At 46.1% G+C, this 14,691-nt stretch overlaps 1 protein-coding gene across 1 annotated transcript in view; it reads right to left on the bottom strand.

The window, feature by feature from the left end:
- The window catches only part of SLC12A8 (solute carrier family 12 member 8), a 44,905-nt gene that overhangs the window by 15,191 nt on the left and 15,023 nt on the right, over positions 1-14,691 (bottom strand). Inside the window, exons 5-6 of the mRNA XM_033065371.1 lie at positions 7,295-7,408; positions 285-372 (exon numbers count right to left, since the gene is read on the bottom strand). Coding sequence (XP_032921262.1) covers positions 285-372; positions 7,295-7,408 — 202 coding nt within the window. The remainder of the gene's footprint in view (positions 1-284; positions 373-7,294; positions 7,409-14,691) is intronic.

Here is a 14,691-nt window from a genome sequence, read left to right on the forward strand (position 1 = left end):
AAATCATCCCACTCCCAAGCCTTGGAGAACTCTGCATCCCACTCTGGGACAGGCAGGCTGCAGCAGCACAGATCCCACCCAGCAGTGGAAGGACTGAGCACATCCACACCAACAAACATCTCCAACCCACCCAGACTGTGTGGTGGCAGTGGATGACAATCTGAATGAGAGCCACACTTTAATTTTCCAGATGGCTGAGTAATAAAAGGCTGATGGGAATATGAAATGGATTGGTCACACTCAGGGCAGTCTCCAGAGCAAATGTTCCCAAAACAATGACTTACGAGGTGCCAATGGCAGCCAGAGACCCCACAGGGATGTTGGAAGAAGGCTTCTGGAGATCTCCACTCATGTTGAACCCAGCCATCACACCTGTATTTTGCAGACACAAGTGCAATTTAGAGTCAGTCTAAGCTATAATATATATAATACACACTGCAATATGTAATATAATTTAATCAATCAGTTCATGGATTGTTTCAGAACAGTAACTATATCACTCCATTGCACTGCCACAAAGACAAATACTGACTCCCATCAATTGCTTGGAAACAAACTGTTCATGTCTTTAACAGAACCAAGTCACCACTAACACGTCAAAGAAGCCTCTGTCTGGTTTGAACAATGCTGGGAGGAAAACAGTATGTGAACAAAACCCATCTTATCTTCATACAAACCTCACAGGAGACAATGCTGCCCAGTTGTTGAAAAGAGAAATGCCACTGTTCATCAGGGCAGCACATGCAGCAGGTGGTACAACCCCCAGACCAGATCCATTAGAGGTGCCTGCATTCACAGGGGACAGCCACTGCTACAAAACAGACTGTCCTGTCCATATTACATGATAATCACATTAGCAGAGGGAATAACAGTGCTCTCAGCACGTAGGTGGCACCTCCCAGCCAAGAGATCTGCTTTGGAAGTAGGCATTATCTCTGCCTTGCAGATAGGAAAACAGAAACACTGAGAGGGCAAGTGATTGTCCCAGTGTCACGTAGAAAACACATGGCAGGACTAAGAATAAAATACTGAACTGTTATTTTAGGCCAGAGTACAGGATATTATACAATCAGGGACAGTTCTTAGCCTAAAAAATTACCATCCAAAGACGCAAGAGAGGGAAATAGGATGAAGCAGAGGGTTAGAGTCTCCACATTAAGACTAGAAAGCCAAGGTACAGAGTGGTTAAAAGGTTTGTCCATAGTTGAAGAAGGAGTCACACCAGACTTGTCAAGAAAACAGAGATTCCCTTGTCACATTATGTCAGAAGTTTTCTTAGAAGACATCAGATATGTGCTATAAATAAAAATAAATTTTAAAAGTTTAAAAAAAATAAATAAAAAAAACCCCTGTGATTTAGAATACTGATGAGAATTGGGACAATTTGAAGGCAGGACCAAAGACTTTAGGACGCTAACTCCCTTCTGCCCATCACTGTGCCCCCCTGGGATGTCAGACTAACGTCTTCATAAGCACATGTGGGCCAGGAGCCAGCCAGCAGTGCTGATGGCATGGTCCCTGGGGCAGGGTGAGATCAGCACAGAACAATGGGAAGGAGGATGCCAGCACCATGGCACTCCCAGCATCTGGCAGCCCCAGCAGCAGGGCACCGACCGCACGCCAGCCCAGCACGGTGCCAAGCCCAGCAGCCATTCCTCGTGCTCAGAGGGCATGGGGATGGCAAAGTCAGTCTCTGCAGCTGCACAGCTGAGTGACTACAGCTCTAGATCAGCAACAGCCCACTGCATTTTAAAGCTCTAACACTGATTGCTGCTTGGAAGGGCTTTTTCCCAAGATGAAGGATAGACAAGAGCCATGGGACCAATCTCAGGGTAAAGGGGACAAGCCCAAATCAGCCAGATGGATGCCTTCCCTATTCCCCTTTCCCCATTCCCTATTCCCTTGGCCTTTGATGGGCTGTCAGCAATGGCTGGGTTGCTAATCATGGAACACAAACTCCACTCTGCTCTGTCCCAGACTTTGCTGTGCATCTTCATAGCACCATCTCCAGATCTGCTCAAAGGGAATTGTAACACCTCCCCTCCTCGCTGTCCTGCCATGAGGACAAGGCACTCTCATGCTGCCAAACACATCCAGGGCTTTATTTATTTATTTATTTATTTTTAATGCTTTTTCCTTGATCATCTCTTTTTTCCCCCCTTGATCAGTCCACTCACCAGCCATCTTTTCTGTCATCTCCACCATGGAGCCAGAGCCCTGACAACTGTTCCCTGGTCCCCACAGAATCCTGGCATTCCTCAGCTCCTGGAAGAGTTTTTCCTCCAAATTCAGACCAGATTTGAATCCTTGACACCATACTGAAAGCATTACAAATCGAGTTTTTAATTTTCTCCCGGAAGACTCTTTTGTGGATATACTTCTGAACAGCACAGCTAAAAGCCTGTCAGCTGCTCTGGTTTTCTCCAGAAAAAACTTCCATGCGGTGTTCAAGCACTGCCCTTTTAAACAGCTACACAACAGGCTTAGCTAGAGGTGACAGAAGTTAGGAGGGCAGAAGTCCATGGAAATGGTCACAAATATGCTAAATAAAGTCTCTGTGAAGCACTCTTTGATGACACGCTACTTTGCAATTCAGAGACAAAGCAGAAAACTCAGAATTCTCTGAATTTTTCTTCCAAAGGGAACAAACTATTGTCAGGAAGACAGCTGTTAATCTCATGTGCTTCTTGGCCAAGTTCCTCAAACATCTGGCACCACCTTTAAATCTTCCAGCTTGAGTCACCTCTTCCTCATCCAAAGTCCTGCCTCAGCAAAGCACTGGGGAAACACCAAAATGGCATTTTCTGGAGCGAACATAGAAAAGTTGAAGCCGTGAGTCATCGGCAGGGCGATGACTGCACAGCCTCGTTGCCTCCCTCCCCCAGACCCACACACACTCAGAGATGACTTCCCAGAGCCCACATAAAGAGGATCTGGAGACTGAGGATTGACCTCCCGCCTGCCAGCGACCAGGGGTCACACCCAGGCCACTGCACACCACCGGCTTCTGTCAGGGCTCCCAGGAGGTCACCAGAGTTTCATGGGCTCCACAGCCAAAGGTCAAGGCCACCACAGAGGGAACAGGCTCAGATATTCTCAGCCACTCAGGCCAAAGCCAGTTCCTCTGCGCTGCAATTATGGCTCTGACATGACCAGTGCATAGGTATGGACAATCTGGTAGTACAGACGTATGGACAATGTCAGAAACACCTCTCCACCACCACCCAAAAAGTAATTTTCCAGACAGGATGACAGATGCCAAAGAGCAGTTCTGAGAGGGTCTTTTGCAAGCAGCTGGCTAAGCAGCCCACTTTTCAGTGAAAGGACAACTTGATTAATTAAAAAAATAACATCCTAAACAATCTCCACCATTCATAGCCTCAGTTACCACCTGCCAGAGAACTGATCTGACTTGCAAGAAGCCATAAAAAGCCTTGTCAGAGATTCTGGCTGCTCGACAGAGGAAAAACCCCAGACTTGCATCTAAAACTCAGAGAAATCGGGATGTTCCTTCCTTCAGACACAGGCCTATCCCTGGGGAAATGGCCAATCCCTTCTGAACTCAAGCAATCATATCTGCAGATTGTCCATGGAGAAAATTATCCACCTCTCTGTTTCAATGAGATAGCAGGCTGGATTTTCCACACTGCCTATTATCTAAGCGAGCAGCAGATAGTGACAAAGCTTCTGGACAAAGAGGCATGAAAACACAGTCAACCCCGCCAGGAAATTATGGCTGAGACAGTCTGTACATTGCTGCTATTCCCAGTGTAATCTGGTCCTGGGCATCATCCAGTGGTGGATACGTGCATGAGGGGACCACCTACACCGTGTCAGACACAGCCATCAGCCCCACCAGCCATGGTTTGTAACTGCAGATATGATCGCTCTTGGAAACGCCCAGCGCATTTTTCAGTGAGCATACTATAAAATATAAAAGGTGCTTTTTTTCCTTCACCCAGGAGGTGAAGAATGGAAAATCTTAGATAAGGTTTGTAGCTAATTTTTTTTAAGGGCCAACTTCTCCACTGATGTAAGCTGGCACCTCGCCATAGACTTCAATGGAGTTGTGCCAGTTTACATCATCTGATAACTTAGCCCAAAACTTCTAAATCTATTTGCTGTCATTTGGCAAGTGCCAGATATGGTTTATTTCAGAACTGGTTTCTGTGCAGTGATATTTTCCACTAAGGCCATTTCAAACAACATCTTACTTTCCTGTATCACAAGGCAACACACTTCTTTCATTAGACAGAATACCTTGGGGATTTAGTAAAAAAACATTTTTTGCGCAACAGAAACAGCATTTATCTTAATTTTAAAAAAGCACTGATGGCTGTGTGGCTGCTGCTGGGACTGCCTGTGGACAGGCAGTTCCTGAGATTCCCTCCCTGTTGAAAAGCCCTGGCTGGGTGGGCATCCACGTGTTCACCCATCACAGCACAGCAGCAAAACGTGTGCATGGAGAAGGTATTTACAAACATGCAGAAGAACAGCTGGTGAATGCACAGCATCTCTGCAGGGGCATGTTCACATCTTCCACAAGCATGTATTTCAAGCTTTTGACTGAAGCCAGCAAATCCAAGTCTTCCATGCCCATGCTCTCCCATTCAGGCAAGCTCTAGATGCATGTTTTGGATCTCTTGGCTATTTCCCTATGATTAAATTACAAACTGGGGAATAAAACCAGCTGCACTGAACATCCAGCTGAAATGATTTAACAGCTATTGCACAGGTAGCAGACAGACCAGCCTCTGCTTACCAGCACTCAGCTGTAAAACTGGGGTAACTTCATTGGCACTGCAGGAGTCACACCAATAAAACACAGAGGAACAAACAACCTGACCTGGAGCAAGACAATCCAAGGAGGATGCTTACAAGAGGCAGCATGATGCTACTGGTCTGCAGAAGGCTGGAATGACCATCCAATGCCCATCACTTGAAGCATGTTCCCAACTGCTCCTCCTGCCTGTTTGGTCCTGGCAAGGGTCTCCCCACAGGTCCTGCTCCCCCTTCCTGGAGGGGCTGCCCCTCTTTGCTGTCACTGCTACCAGCCTGCATTTCAGACATTTCTGTTTCACTGCTGAGTCTGGTGGAAATGGGCAACTTACAACCACTTCTCAGTATATCCCAGAGACCAAATTTAAACTGGTTACATTCAGATAGCCATCTCAGAGAGATAGGAAGAAGCCTATCCTGAAGAGGTCAAAAATAGTTTCACTTCAAAGAGGAACATTTCATCTCAAAAGACCCAAACATTTGTTTCACAATTTCCGAAATATTCTTTTTTAAGACTTTGTTATCAAAACAGCATCTTAAATTGCAAGCTAGCATATGCTAAAAATTAAAAATAGTAAACACAACATTTAATAATTAAAGATAAACAGAACATTTTTGTGGGTCAAAGAACTGTTTCAAAGTGGCTCAACAAAACCCCTCAAAACAACAGCATGTTGTTTTGCTGACATTCTCCCCAAATTTCTGTTGTATCTCAGGGCAAAGAATTTTGCTTCCCGCGCTTCAGCCAGGTCAATGGGGGGTTCCAGCAGAGGTGGGTGCCCCTGGAGGATGGTGGGGGGGAGGACCACAGGCTGGAGCTCTGCTGAGAGCAGAGCTAACCTGTCCCTGTCATTCCTCAGTGCCACTTGCTCACCCTCTGCATCACCTGCCTGCCCTGAAGCAGCAGCACTGGCAGCAGAGCAGTCTTGACTCCCATCCTAGAAATTTCTTAATCAGACCACAAGCTCTTCCATGCAGAGCACCAAACACAGCCCTGCATTTTATGAGGCTCCTGAACCCCACAGTGCTCCCAACAGCAAGGACAGGAGTGATACTGATGTTATATGGTACCACTGGCGCTGCTACTCTGAAGGAACAATTTAAATCCTATAAATAATCAAGCAATTAAAAAGAAAATATAAAAAAGCTGTCCAAAGTAATTATACATCAACCAAAGTAATTACACATCATCCCAAACTGTATTTTCAGAGAATGTTTGACATTACTACTGGTATTACTACTGCTAACTAAACAGAGCAACAGGCTGCCAGGGCTTTAAACAAATTGTATCTATTAGCTTTGGCATTCTTCCTAGCAGCCAAGCATTAGCAGTGACGAAAAATCATTTAATAAGGTAATCATAATTTTCTGCACAGTTTTGTCATAACTGTTTCTTCTATAACCAAAGAACTGGAAAAAAATCTGCTTTGCTACACCAGTGGCAGAACTCACAAGGAAGTTCTTTTTGTCTTGGGGACTCACTTGGGCCAATCAAAAATGACAACAAAAAAGAGGGCAGTAGACATCTTCTCCATGGTGCCAATAGTCCAGGAAGGTGAGTTTTCCAGGAGGAATTCTACAGAGGCCATAGCCAGCCTCTTAAGGTGAGACAGAGGATCACAAATAAAAATTTGAAGTCCTGCACTAGGTGCACCTTACAAAGTGACTTCTGCTACCAGACCACTCCTCCAGTCCCATCTGTTTCACAAAACCCTTTCGTTTGTCAATTCTGCAACTTCCAGTGAGTTGCTTAGAGCTAATCCTCTGAAATTCATTCTGTAATCCAAGGATTCATTACTATGGAAACTGCTTATAATCAGTACTTTTTATAGCTTAAAACACCCAGCATCAACAAAAGGTATTGTGACTTCAACTGATAGTTACTGCATTCCCATTTGAGATTGTCAGCTCTGGAAAGGGACCATGCATCTTCCTGGTAATTTAAGGGAATGAATAATATGAGGGTATCTAATTAATCTGATAAATATGAGCTCTGCTGACGTACAAGGATGCCACACAGTGAGTGGTGGGTCCATCATAGGCAATGGCATCAGCCCAGCTCAGCCACCTGCTAAGGTAAGGATGGAAAGTCCTCCTATGCTCTTCCCACTCTCACAGTGCAATAAAGCCATACAGTTCATCTGATATAATATATAACAATCAGCTCTTTTAAACAGGCTTGATAACTTCTGCCCTGACAGCACTGGCCAAGATCAGTGCCTGAGCCTTGTCCTTGGCAGGGAAGGATTTACAGGGACACATCAACCCACAGAGTTCACCAACAGTTTCTAACCACAGAGACAGAAGAGCATATTCAACCAAACAAGACAGGAGTGCAAAAAATTGGAGCTGCTGGGGGGAAGCCTGAAGATCGGAAATGACCACTTGGGTCTGCTATGGCTGAGTGCAGTCCTGCTTGCCTCACCTCACAGCCCAGAGGAGCTCCCCTTGCTTCTGCTCCTCTCACAGGTGTTCCTGTGGAGGGAAAAAGGGAGAGGATAAAACATAACTGTACCTGTGGCAGCTGGGAAAAACACTCCAAAAACAGTGAAGAAGGACTCCCCCTGGCTGTAGTCTGGCAGTGTGTTGTTGAACATCAGCTCTTCGGAGTAGCCCACGAAGCCGTGCTCTGTGGAGACAGGAGGGAAAAGAGAACCCCAGGAGCCAGCAGGGCTGCAGGAGCCCCTCCAGCTGCTCTCAGCCACCGCCCCCTCTAAACCCCTGCACCTGAGGGGCTGCTTCCAAGGGCATCTCAAAGGATGAACATCAACTTGTACGTGGGGGAGGAGGCAGAAACCAGGGTTGCCACTCCTGCCCCATCTTTCTAAAGTCATGCACACCCAAGTTTTACTTCCCAAACAAGTTTTACAGAAGATGGGGGAGAGGGGAAAGCGATGGGTGGGATACCAATGTCATGCACTGGTTATAATGGAGGATCCTACTCCCTCACTGCACGCTGGAAGGATGTCTCAAATCCTTCCACAAACCTCAATTCATCAGGAAGGGTTGACAGCTGGCGTGCAAGGTATTAATTAGGAAAGGTTTTAGATGCTTATAGACAGAATAGATAACTCATGGAAGCAGGTTAAGGAAGTAATGTGTGAGACTATTAAATAACAGTTTCATTTTTAACAGGCAACACTGCTTTTTAATGGAGTATCTTAGTCTATAGAAACTTCTCCTCCCTGTCAGTAATCCAAATGCTCATGCCAGCTGGGGGTGGAAGGTGAGCAAAGTCGGTTCCTTTTTTTCCCCTGCCACTACAGTCTATATCCACAAGACATGTGACTCCAATAACTTGAGTTTTCTCGTTAGCAGGCAGGATGTTGTTTATGGCTGCACAGGGTGATGGCCAGAAATTAAAAAAAGACTCCATCAAAGCTGTCCCATGCCTCAAAGACAATATTAATGATGTTTGGACAATAGATTAAACCAGAACATTAAATCAGAGCTCTGAGCACAAGACATACTCATTTAAAGTCTCAGAATACAACTAACCACAGAGCTTTGAAGTTTTCACAGAAAAACCCTATAGATAATCAGAAGTTTCCTACTACATCTGCATTCATTGTGTTGCCCAAACATGGATGGAAACACACTGATAGAAGAGGTCTCCTGCTGCTAGGCTTTGTAAAAGCACTAGCTCTCTTCACTAGGAGCAGGTCCCAGATGAGATTTACTGAGAACAAGCTCAGCACAACACACTGACCTCTGGACCTCACAGATGTTTGTAGAAAATGCACTTTCTGCGCAGATAGAGGGGATTTGTGTGGGCTGTATGTTCCTATAAGTCCAGACCTGTGTGGTTTCCACCAGAATTGGTGCTCATAAAGCACAGCACATGGCCTGGCTGCAGAGCACTCACCAAACTGCTGGAGGGAAATGCTGGTCCTTGGCCAAGGGATTCTTCATCAAGTATGTGCTGCTCATAAAAATGTTAATTTTTCATTTAAAAAGTGAAAAATATACTCATCTCACCCCACAAAGATCTGCAGACCTTCTCCAACCAGAGCTTTGAAGCAGCAGTATCAAATACATCTATGCCACTTGACAAAAGTTAGCCCCACTTGATTCATAAAAATCTCCTGTGAAGAGAACTCTAGCCTCTCTTGATGGTTTACTCTCACATATTCCTATCATTCAGGTTTTCCCTAATCACAAATTGTCCTTTTCCCACCACTTGCCCGGTTTGTGGAGGTGATCTGAAACCCTGACCCTCTCTCTAGGCTGCTGCTAGCTCTTTCCAGCTGGGGACCATCTTCAGATTTAATCTACACATTCCCTTTTCCATCATCCAGGAAGTTAAGAAAAATGCCAAATAACATCAAACCAAAACCAGACTGTTGCAGAACCTCACCAGGCACAGCATCCGGCTTTGTGAGTAAACCATCTCCAACTGGGGCCTCCCAATGGTGTTTGGGGCTGTATAATTCAAATGAGACACTTTGGGTGCTCTCTGTTTCCTTCCTTGCACAAAAGGCCAAGTGTACAGGCCAGAGAACAACCAGATTACATTTTCTGTTTTGGACATATTATGGCCACACACTGACCATGAGACCCACGAGTCCGATGTCTGACTGCACCTGTGTGCATCTGACCCCTATCAGCCTTAAGAAATTAGATGATCCCCTAGTGCTCCATTCATTTTTATGTTGTTCCCTTTCTTACTTTATTCCCCTAAGTGGAAATCCTCAGTGGAAGAGACAAAAGCCTGAAGCCATGGCAGATGTCACTGGAACCACAGCAAATAACAGCCATGGATTTGTTGAAAGAGCCACAGGATGTGCCTACATCCCACTTCTGCTTCCTCTCCTCACAGCTCTGGCAGGTGAGAGGCCATTCCACATTTCCCCTGTATGCAGAACCAGGACCTTTCTTGACTAATTAAGAGAAGTTCATCCACATGTTAGTTGTCACTGCACCCTCATTTCTCACTCAATCACCCTCCTGTGAAGCAAACCTCATCCCTTTTGATCAGACTAGGATCTGCAGTCACCATCAATTTAGGGGCACAAGAGCATGGGGCTGAGGACATGCTGAGAGCATCTCCTGCCTGCCCTGTGCCTGCAACCAGTGCAAGTCATCTGTGACCTTTCAGCTGTCATATTAATGCAACTAATTGCAGCTGACGGGGCAATTGGGCTGAAAATCATCCAAAACAGAACAGGAATCAGCAACTGAGACCAATTGGTTAAACCAGCAGAGCCCTGGGTCAGTTGTTCACAGAGTCAATTATCCACATCCCATTGAAAGTGCACTTCAAAAGGACGAGCTTCGGAAGGAGGAGGGAAGGAAATGCGATAGGGTCTATATTTGGCACTCTGTTCTTCAAACGAGGAAAGATCATTTTATACATTTTTTCTGCAAGGAGATCTTTTTCTCCAGCTTACTGCTGGGCACAAGATCCAAACCAGATTCCTCCTTCCTTGCTCATTACAAAATATTTGTCTGAAAAATTTTGCTCTCAATCAATTTATGCAACCCCACAGCCTCTAAATTCTGCCTTTAGTGATCCTGCTCTCAGAGGGCTGGAGCTGAAGTGCTATAAACAATCTTCCCTGTGTCATGCTAGAAGAAAAGAATCTGTTTCCTTCTCTGTGCCGTGTCAGCCTTATGGGAAATGCACAATAAAGAGCAGTAACAATTTATTTTCATCATTAGATACTCAATAAGTAGAAAGCAAATAATGCATTTCTCAAGTGGTTGAGCTGATCTAAATAAACAATAGGGGGAAAATTCCTTAGAGCAACATCTGAATTATTCCTGTGATTCTTGCTAAAATGATGTAATAAACAGTAAAAACCACCTAGCAAGTTTGAAATGGAAGAGCTGTCAGGATGAGCATCCTCCATTCACATGTGCAGGGGGACCACAGCAGGCTGTACACCAGCCTGATGTAGCCAGAGGAGGAGAAGGATGGTCAGAACTCTGATGTCTTTCCAACCATCACAGATGCCTGGGAGGAGGCACCAACTTTCATCTGGCTGCCACTGCTTCATCCCCTCTCTTCTCCAGTGGAAGTTTCTTGTACTTTCTCCCACCTCTCACCCTGTGGAAGAGCATGAAGGTATGAGGTTTTGGCACTCAGGACTGCCCCTGTGAGGGCAGCCCCTTCCAGGGTTCCAGACTGGGAACTCAGAGAGGTTGGAGAAGGGGCTCAAGGCAAAGCTGTGGTTACACAGGGTCAGGCCATTATGCAACAGCACAGAGCACAGCAGTGCTGCCAAATTCCAGGCAACCTGGAGCTCATTACAGATTAGTTAAGTCTTGGCCAAATTCAATAAGCCTGTTCACAAGCTTAAGGTTAAGTAAAGCCTGGCACAGAGGCAGGGGCTAAATAGTGCAAAAATGGAAAACCACCTTAAGAAACAGCTCCCTGAAGACAGCCCCATATTGCACTCTGCTTGTGATTAGAGAATTTAATTACAGAGGTGAATGCTGAAGGCTTGAATTGGTGAGATTTTTTTCTTTTCCAAAATAAGTGAGCCCACACATTCCCTCCTGAAAGGTACTTGTTGAGATTTGCTTTCAGAGGAACAGCTGGAAGTGTTTGTCTTGCAGCACATTTCCCAGGTCTGACCTCAGCATTTTCAGGATCCTGTGTGATGTGTAAGACATGGAGTGCCAAAGAATAATTACATATCCTTGGCATAATTATCTCTGCTCTCTATCTTTTTCCCATTTCTTCTCCCACCACTAAACCCTTCTGGCATAAGTTCTGAAATCCATTTGTTCTCCTTGGATGCCAGTCCAAGCACACACCCAGAACGAGGTCCTGGTGTGGGTGCTGGAGACATCTGGGCACACCACTGTGGAGAAAACAGGAATAGTCCTCACAGCCTGGTCCCACAGCTGCCATCCTCATCTGAACACACATCTCTGCAGTAAGATAAAACTCCACTCCTCACCAACCACATGCTTACATTTTCCTCCTCCAAACTCTTAGCTGAGGGCAAGGCACAAGCCCAGAATTTCTGAGCTGTTGATTCCCCCGTGGGCAAGTCAAGCCCTGCCAGGCTGGTAACTCTCAGAGGTTGTGGTCTGTCAGGTGACTGTTGGGTGTCCTAAACCAAATTAATTCCTACATAGGTTGGAGTGCTCTACAGCAGGGAAGAAGTGAAATTCTCCCCCCAAAGGCCTCTGAAATACAAATTCTTCTCCTGCCTGCAGAATAAGCTCACCCATAGTCTGGTGATGACCAAACTCCCCCAAACACATTTGTTACCCATAGCTTATCACACAAGAGCAGCATCTTCACTTGTCAGAGGAAAGTTAGGCATGCCTGGCTTAAATGAAGTAAAATTTGGATGCCAAAGGACCACCAGCAATAGGTTTTTCAGAGTCTCAGTGTGCAATTGCAGATACACAGGATTAACCATCCACATAGGAACTATGGATGTGCAGAAGTGGGTGCAAAGGCACAAATCTTGCCAAATCCCCAAGGACTTTATCTTTGTGTTCCCCTCCCACTCTATGCACATTCTGAAATTTAACTTCAGGCAACAAACAGCACGGGATCATTTGATGCAAGAGCTCTGAAAGATGCTGTGCACCACCACAGCCACATCCTGGGTGGCTCTGGATTTCCTCAGTGAAGTGCTAGATGTGTCCAAAAATGACATAGGTCCAGCTGACCACAAGCACAGCCCTGCAGTGCCAGCCAGCACACACAGTAATGGGCACTGAGAATGGGGCACCTCTCCAGTGGATTGGCACAATCAAAGAGGCATGAAGAGGGCACCATGCTCATGACTAACTTGAATCCTTTCCCAACAGAATGAAAAATCAATCAATCAAAGCAGAGCAGTCACAAGTCACATCCCTCCATGCACACACCTGGCTTCCTGTGTTTGGCCTTGTTTAACACCAGCATTAACAATCACATTCCCCCAGCTCGTCCAAGGCTGGGCTGTTTCTGCAGCCTTGCCTTCACAACTACCCAGCTCCAGCTCCCAAGATCCTCACAATATTTTTTTTCCAGGCAAGTCCAACACTACCACTGCTGATCCCAGGCACTACTGCTTCCAGCCTGGTACAGGTCAGGTGCAGGCAGGAATGAGAAAAATGTGGAAAGGTTGGGAAGGAAAACAGGCAGAGGGCAGTAATGCTGGAGGTGGAGACAGGACAGTGTGGTGGTTTTCTCATGTTCCAGTCCACTGCTCACCTTGCTGTGGGCTGACACTCAACCTGAGGGATGCATGAACAGATTTTCACCAGAAAGTCCCAGTTCTCCAAGAGAATGGTGAGGGAACTGATGAGTCATGGAAGCAGAGGGTGTTGAGCAGCAGAACCATGCTGACAAGAACAGAGAATAAACACGACCTTTGCTGAACTTGTACAGGAGCACAAAAATGTTTTAACACCTTCCAGGACATCTCCTGCTTCACTTTTGTACAGACAGGTTTTGGTTGGAAGACTGGGAAGAAGCAGATGGAAAGGAGAAGAGCTGCAGGGGAGCAGAGCTTGAGGAGATGGGGCAAATGGATCAGACTGATGCCCCTGTCCTCTGTCAGCTACTGCTGGACCACGTGCACCAAAGCCAGGTTGCCCTTTTCTGCAGCTCCAGCGCAATGCTGTGCCGTGTGAGTCAGCATGGAGCAGTGCACATTTCCTACAAGCCAGGAGCACATCAGCTCCACGCTGGACTTGTGGGCAGCAGCACAGCTCCATAGCTGGAGATGGGGCAAGTGCAGCCCAGCCCAGATGGAGAAGAGCAAACACAGGATCATTCCCTCTCCATATGCCACAAATGATGTCATGACTTCACTTCATCTCAGTCCTCAGGGCCACATCCTGCCTGCAGGCAGCTCCCACAGCCTCAGTATTTCTGCTTTAAGACTCTTAAACTAGGAAAGGGAAAAAAATAGAGAGGAATTTTTGTGTTGAACACACGCAGGTCAATGATTATGCAGTGATAAAAATGAAGATATTACGCAATTAGCACATCAGTATGTGGCTGCACTGACAGTGCAGAAAGGCTGCAGAGCATCTGCCTGAGCTGCCAGGGCACTGAGAGATGCAGCATGCGGGAGCTTCTCAGCTCCTGCCCTACCCCACCCCAACCCATGTTGCTGTGGGCAGCCCTTAGCAGAAAGTATTGGGAAGAGGAGGTAAGAATGCAAAGGGATTCAATTCCCTCTGTAATTTCATCCCTAAATGTCAGTTAAATACATTAACAATGAGAAGAGCTCAGAGTGACCACAGACCCCAAGCCACAGGGAGCAGAAGTGAAAGCAGCACCTCTGCCACTGCTGTGACCTCATTTGTCAGGAGCAGCTGAAAATTACCACAGCAAGTCAAAAGGGCCCTCAAAAGGGCCAAACCAAAGCTGAGCAGCAAGAGGCAGCCCAGGGTGGGGAGAGAAGCTATTTTTCCACTTGTGAACAAATAAGCTCCTATTTTGTCATCAGCACCAGGAAGATTGTTTCATGAACCAGGACAGACACCACACTTACGTCTCAAATTCGTCAGAGCTGCAAGCAGCAAAAAATAGGCAGGTTTTAGTGGGAAAAAAGTTTGGCAAGAGGTTGGTGGGGAGGAAGGATTACAGCAAATTTAAAAGAAGCAGGGAAGGAGTTTCCTTGCCCAATACTTTCTCTGCACCCACAATAAAGCCAGCAAAAAAAAGAGAGAGTATATACAGTCTGTAATTGAAGGAGCGAAAGCCACAGTTAAAACAATCTAAAAAGGCCAAGCCCTGAGAAAGGCAACTCGAATCCCTTATCTTTTGATGGAAAAGAATGTGCTCCCTGAGATTAATGACGTGTTTACCCGAAAGGAAATCGCCGCCCTTCTGAAGCAGCGAGTGTTTGTTCCTCCCCAGTCCCTGTTTTCTGCTCCAGAGCTGATCTCCCAAACCTCCTGTTTAAAGTCAACACACAATACAGCTTCCTGCTGCTCTGGGCTCCGGGG

Source organism: Catharus ustulatus, chromosome 7, assembly GCF_009819885.2.
Source record: "Catharus ustulatus isolate bCatUst1 chromosome 7, bCatUst1.pri.v2, whole genome shotgun sequence".
NCBI lineage: Eukaryota > Metazoa > Chordata > Aves > Passeriformes > Turdidae > Catharus > Catharus ustulatus.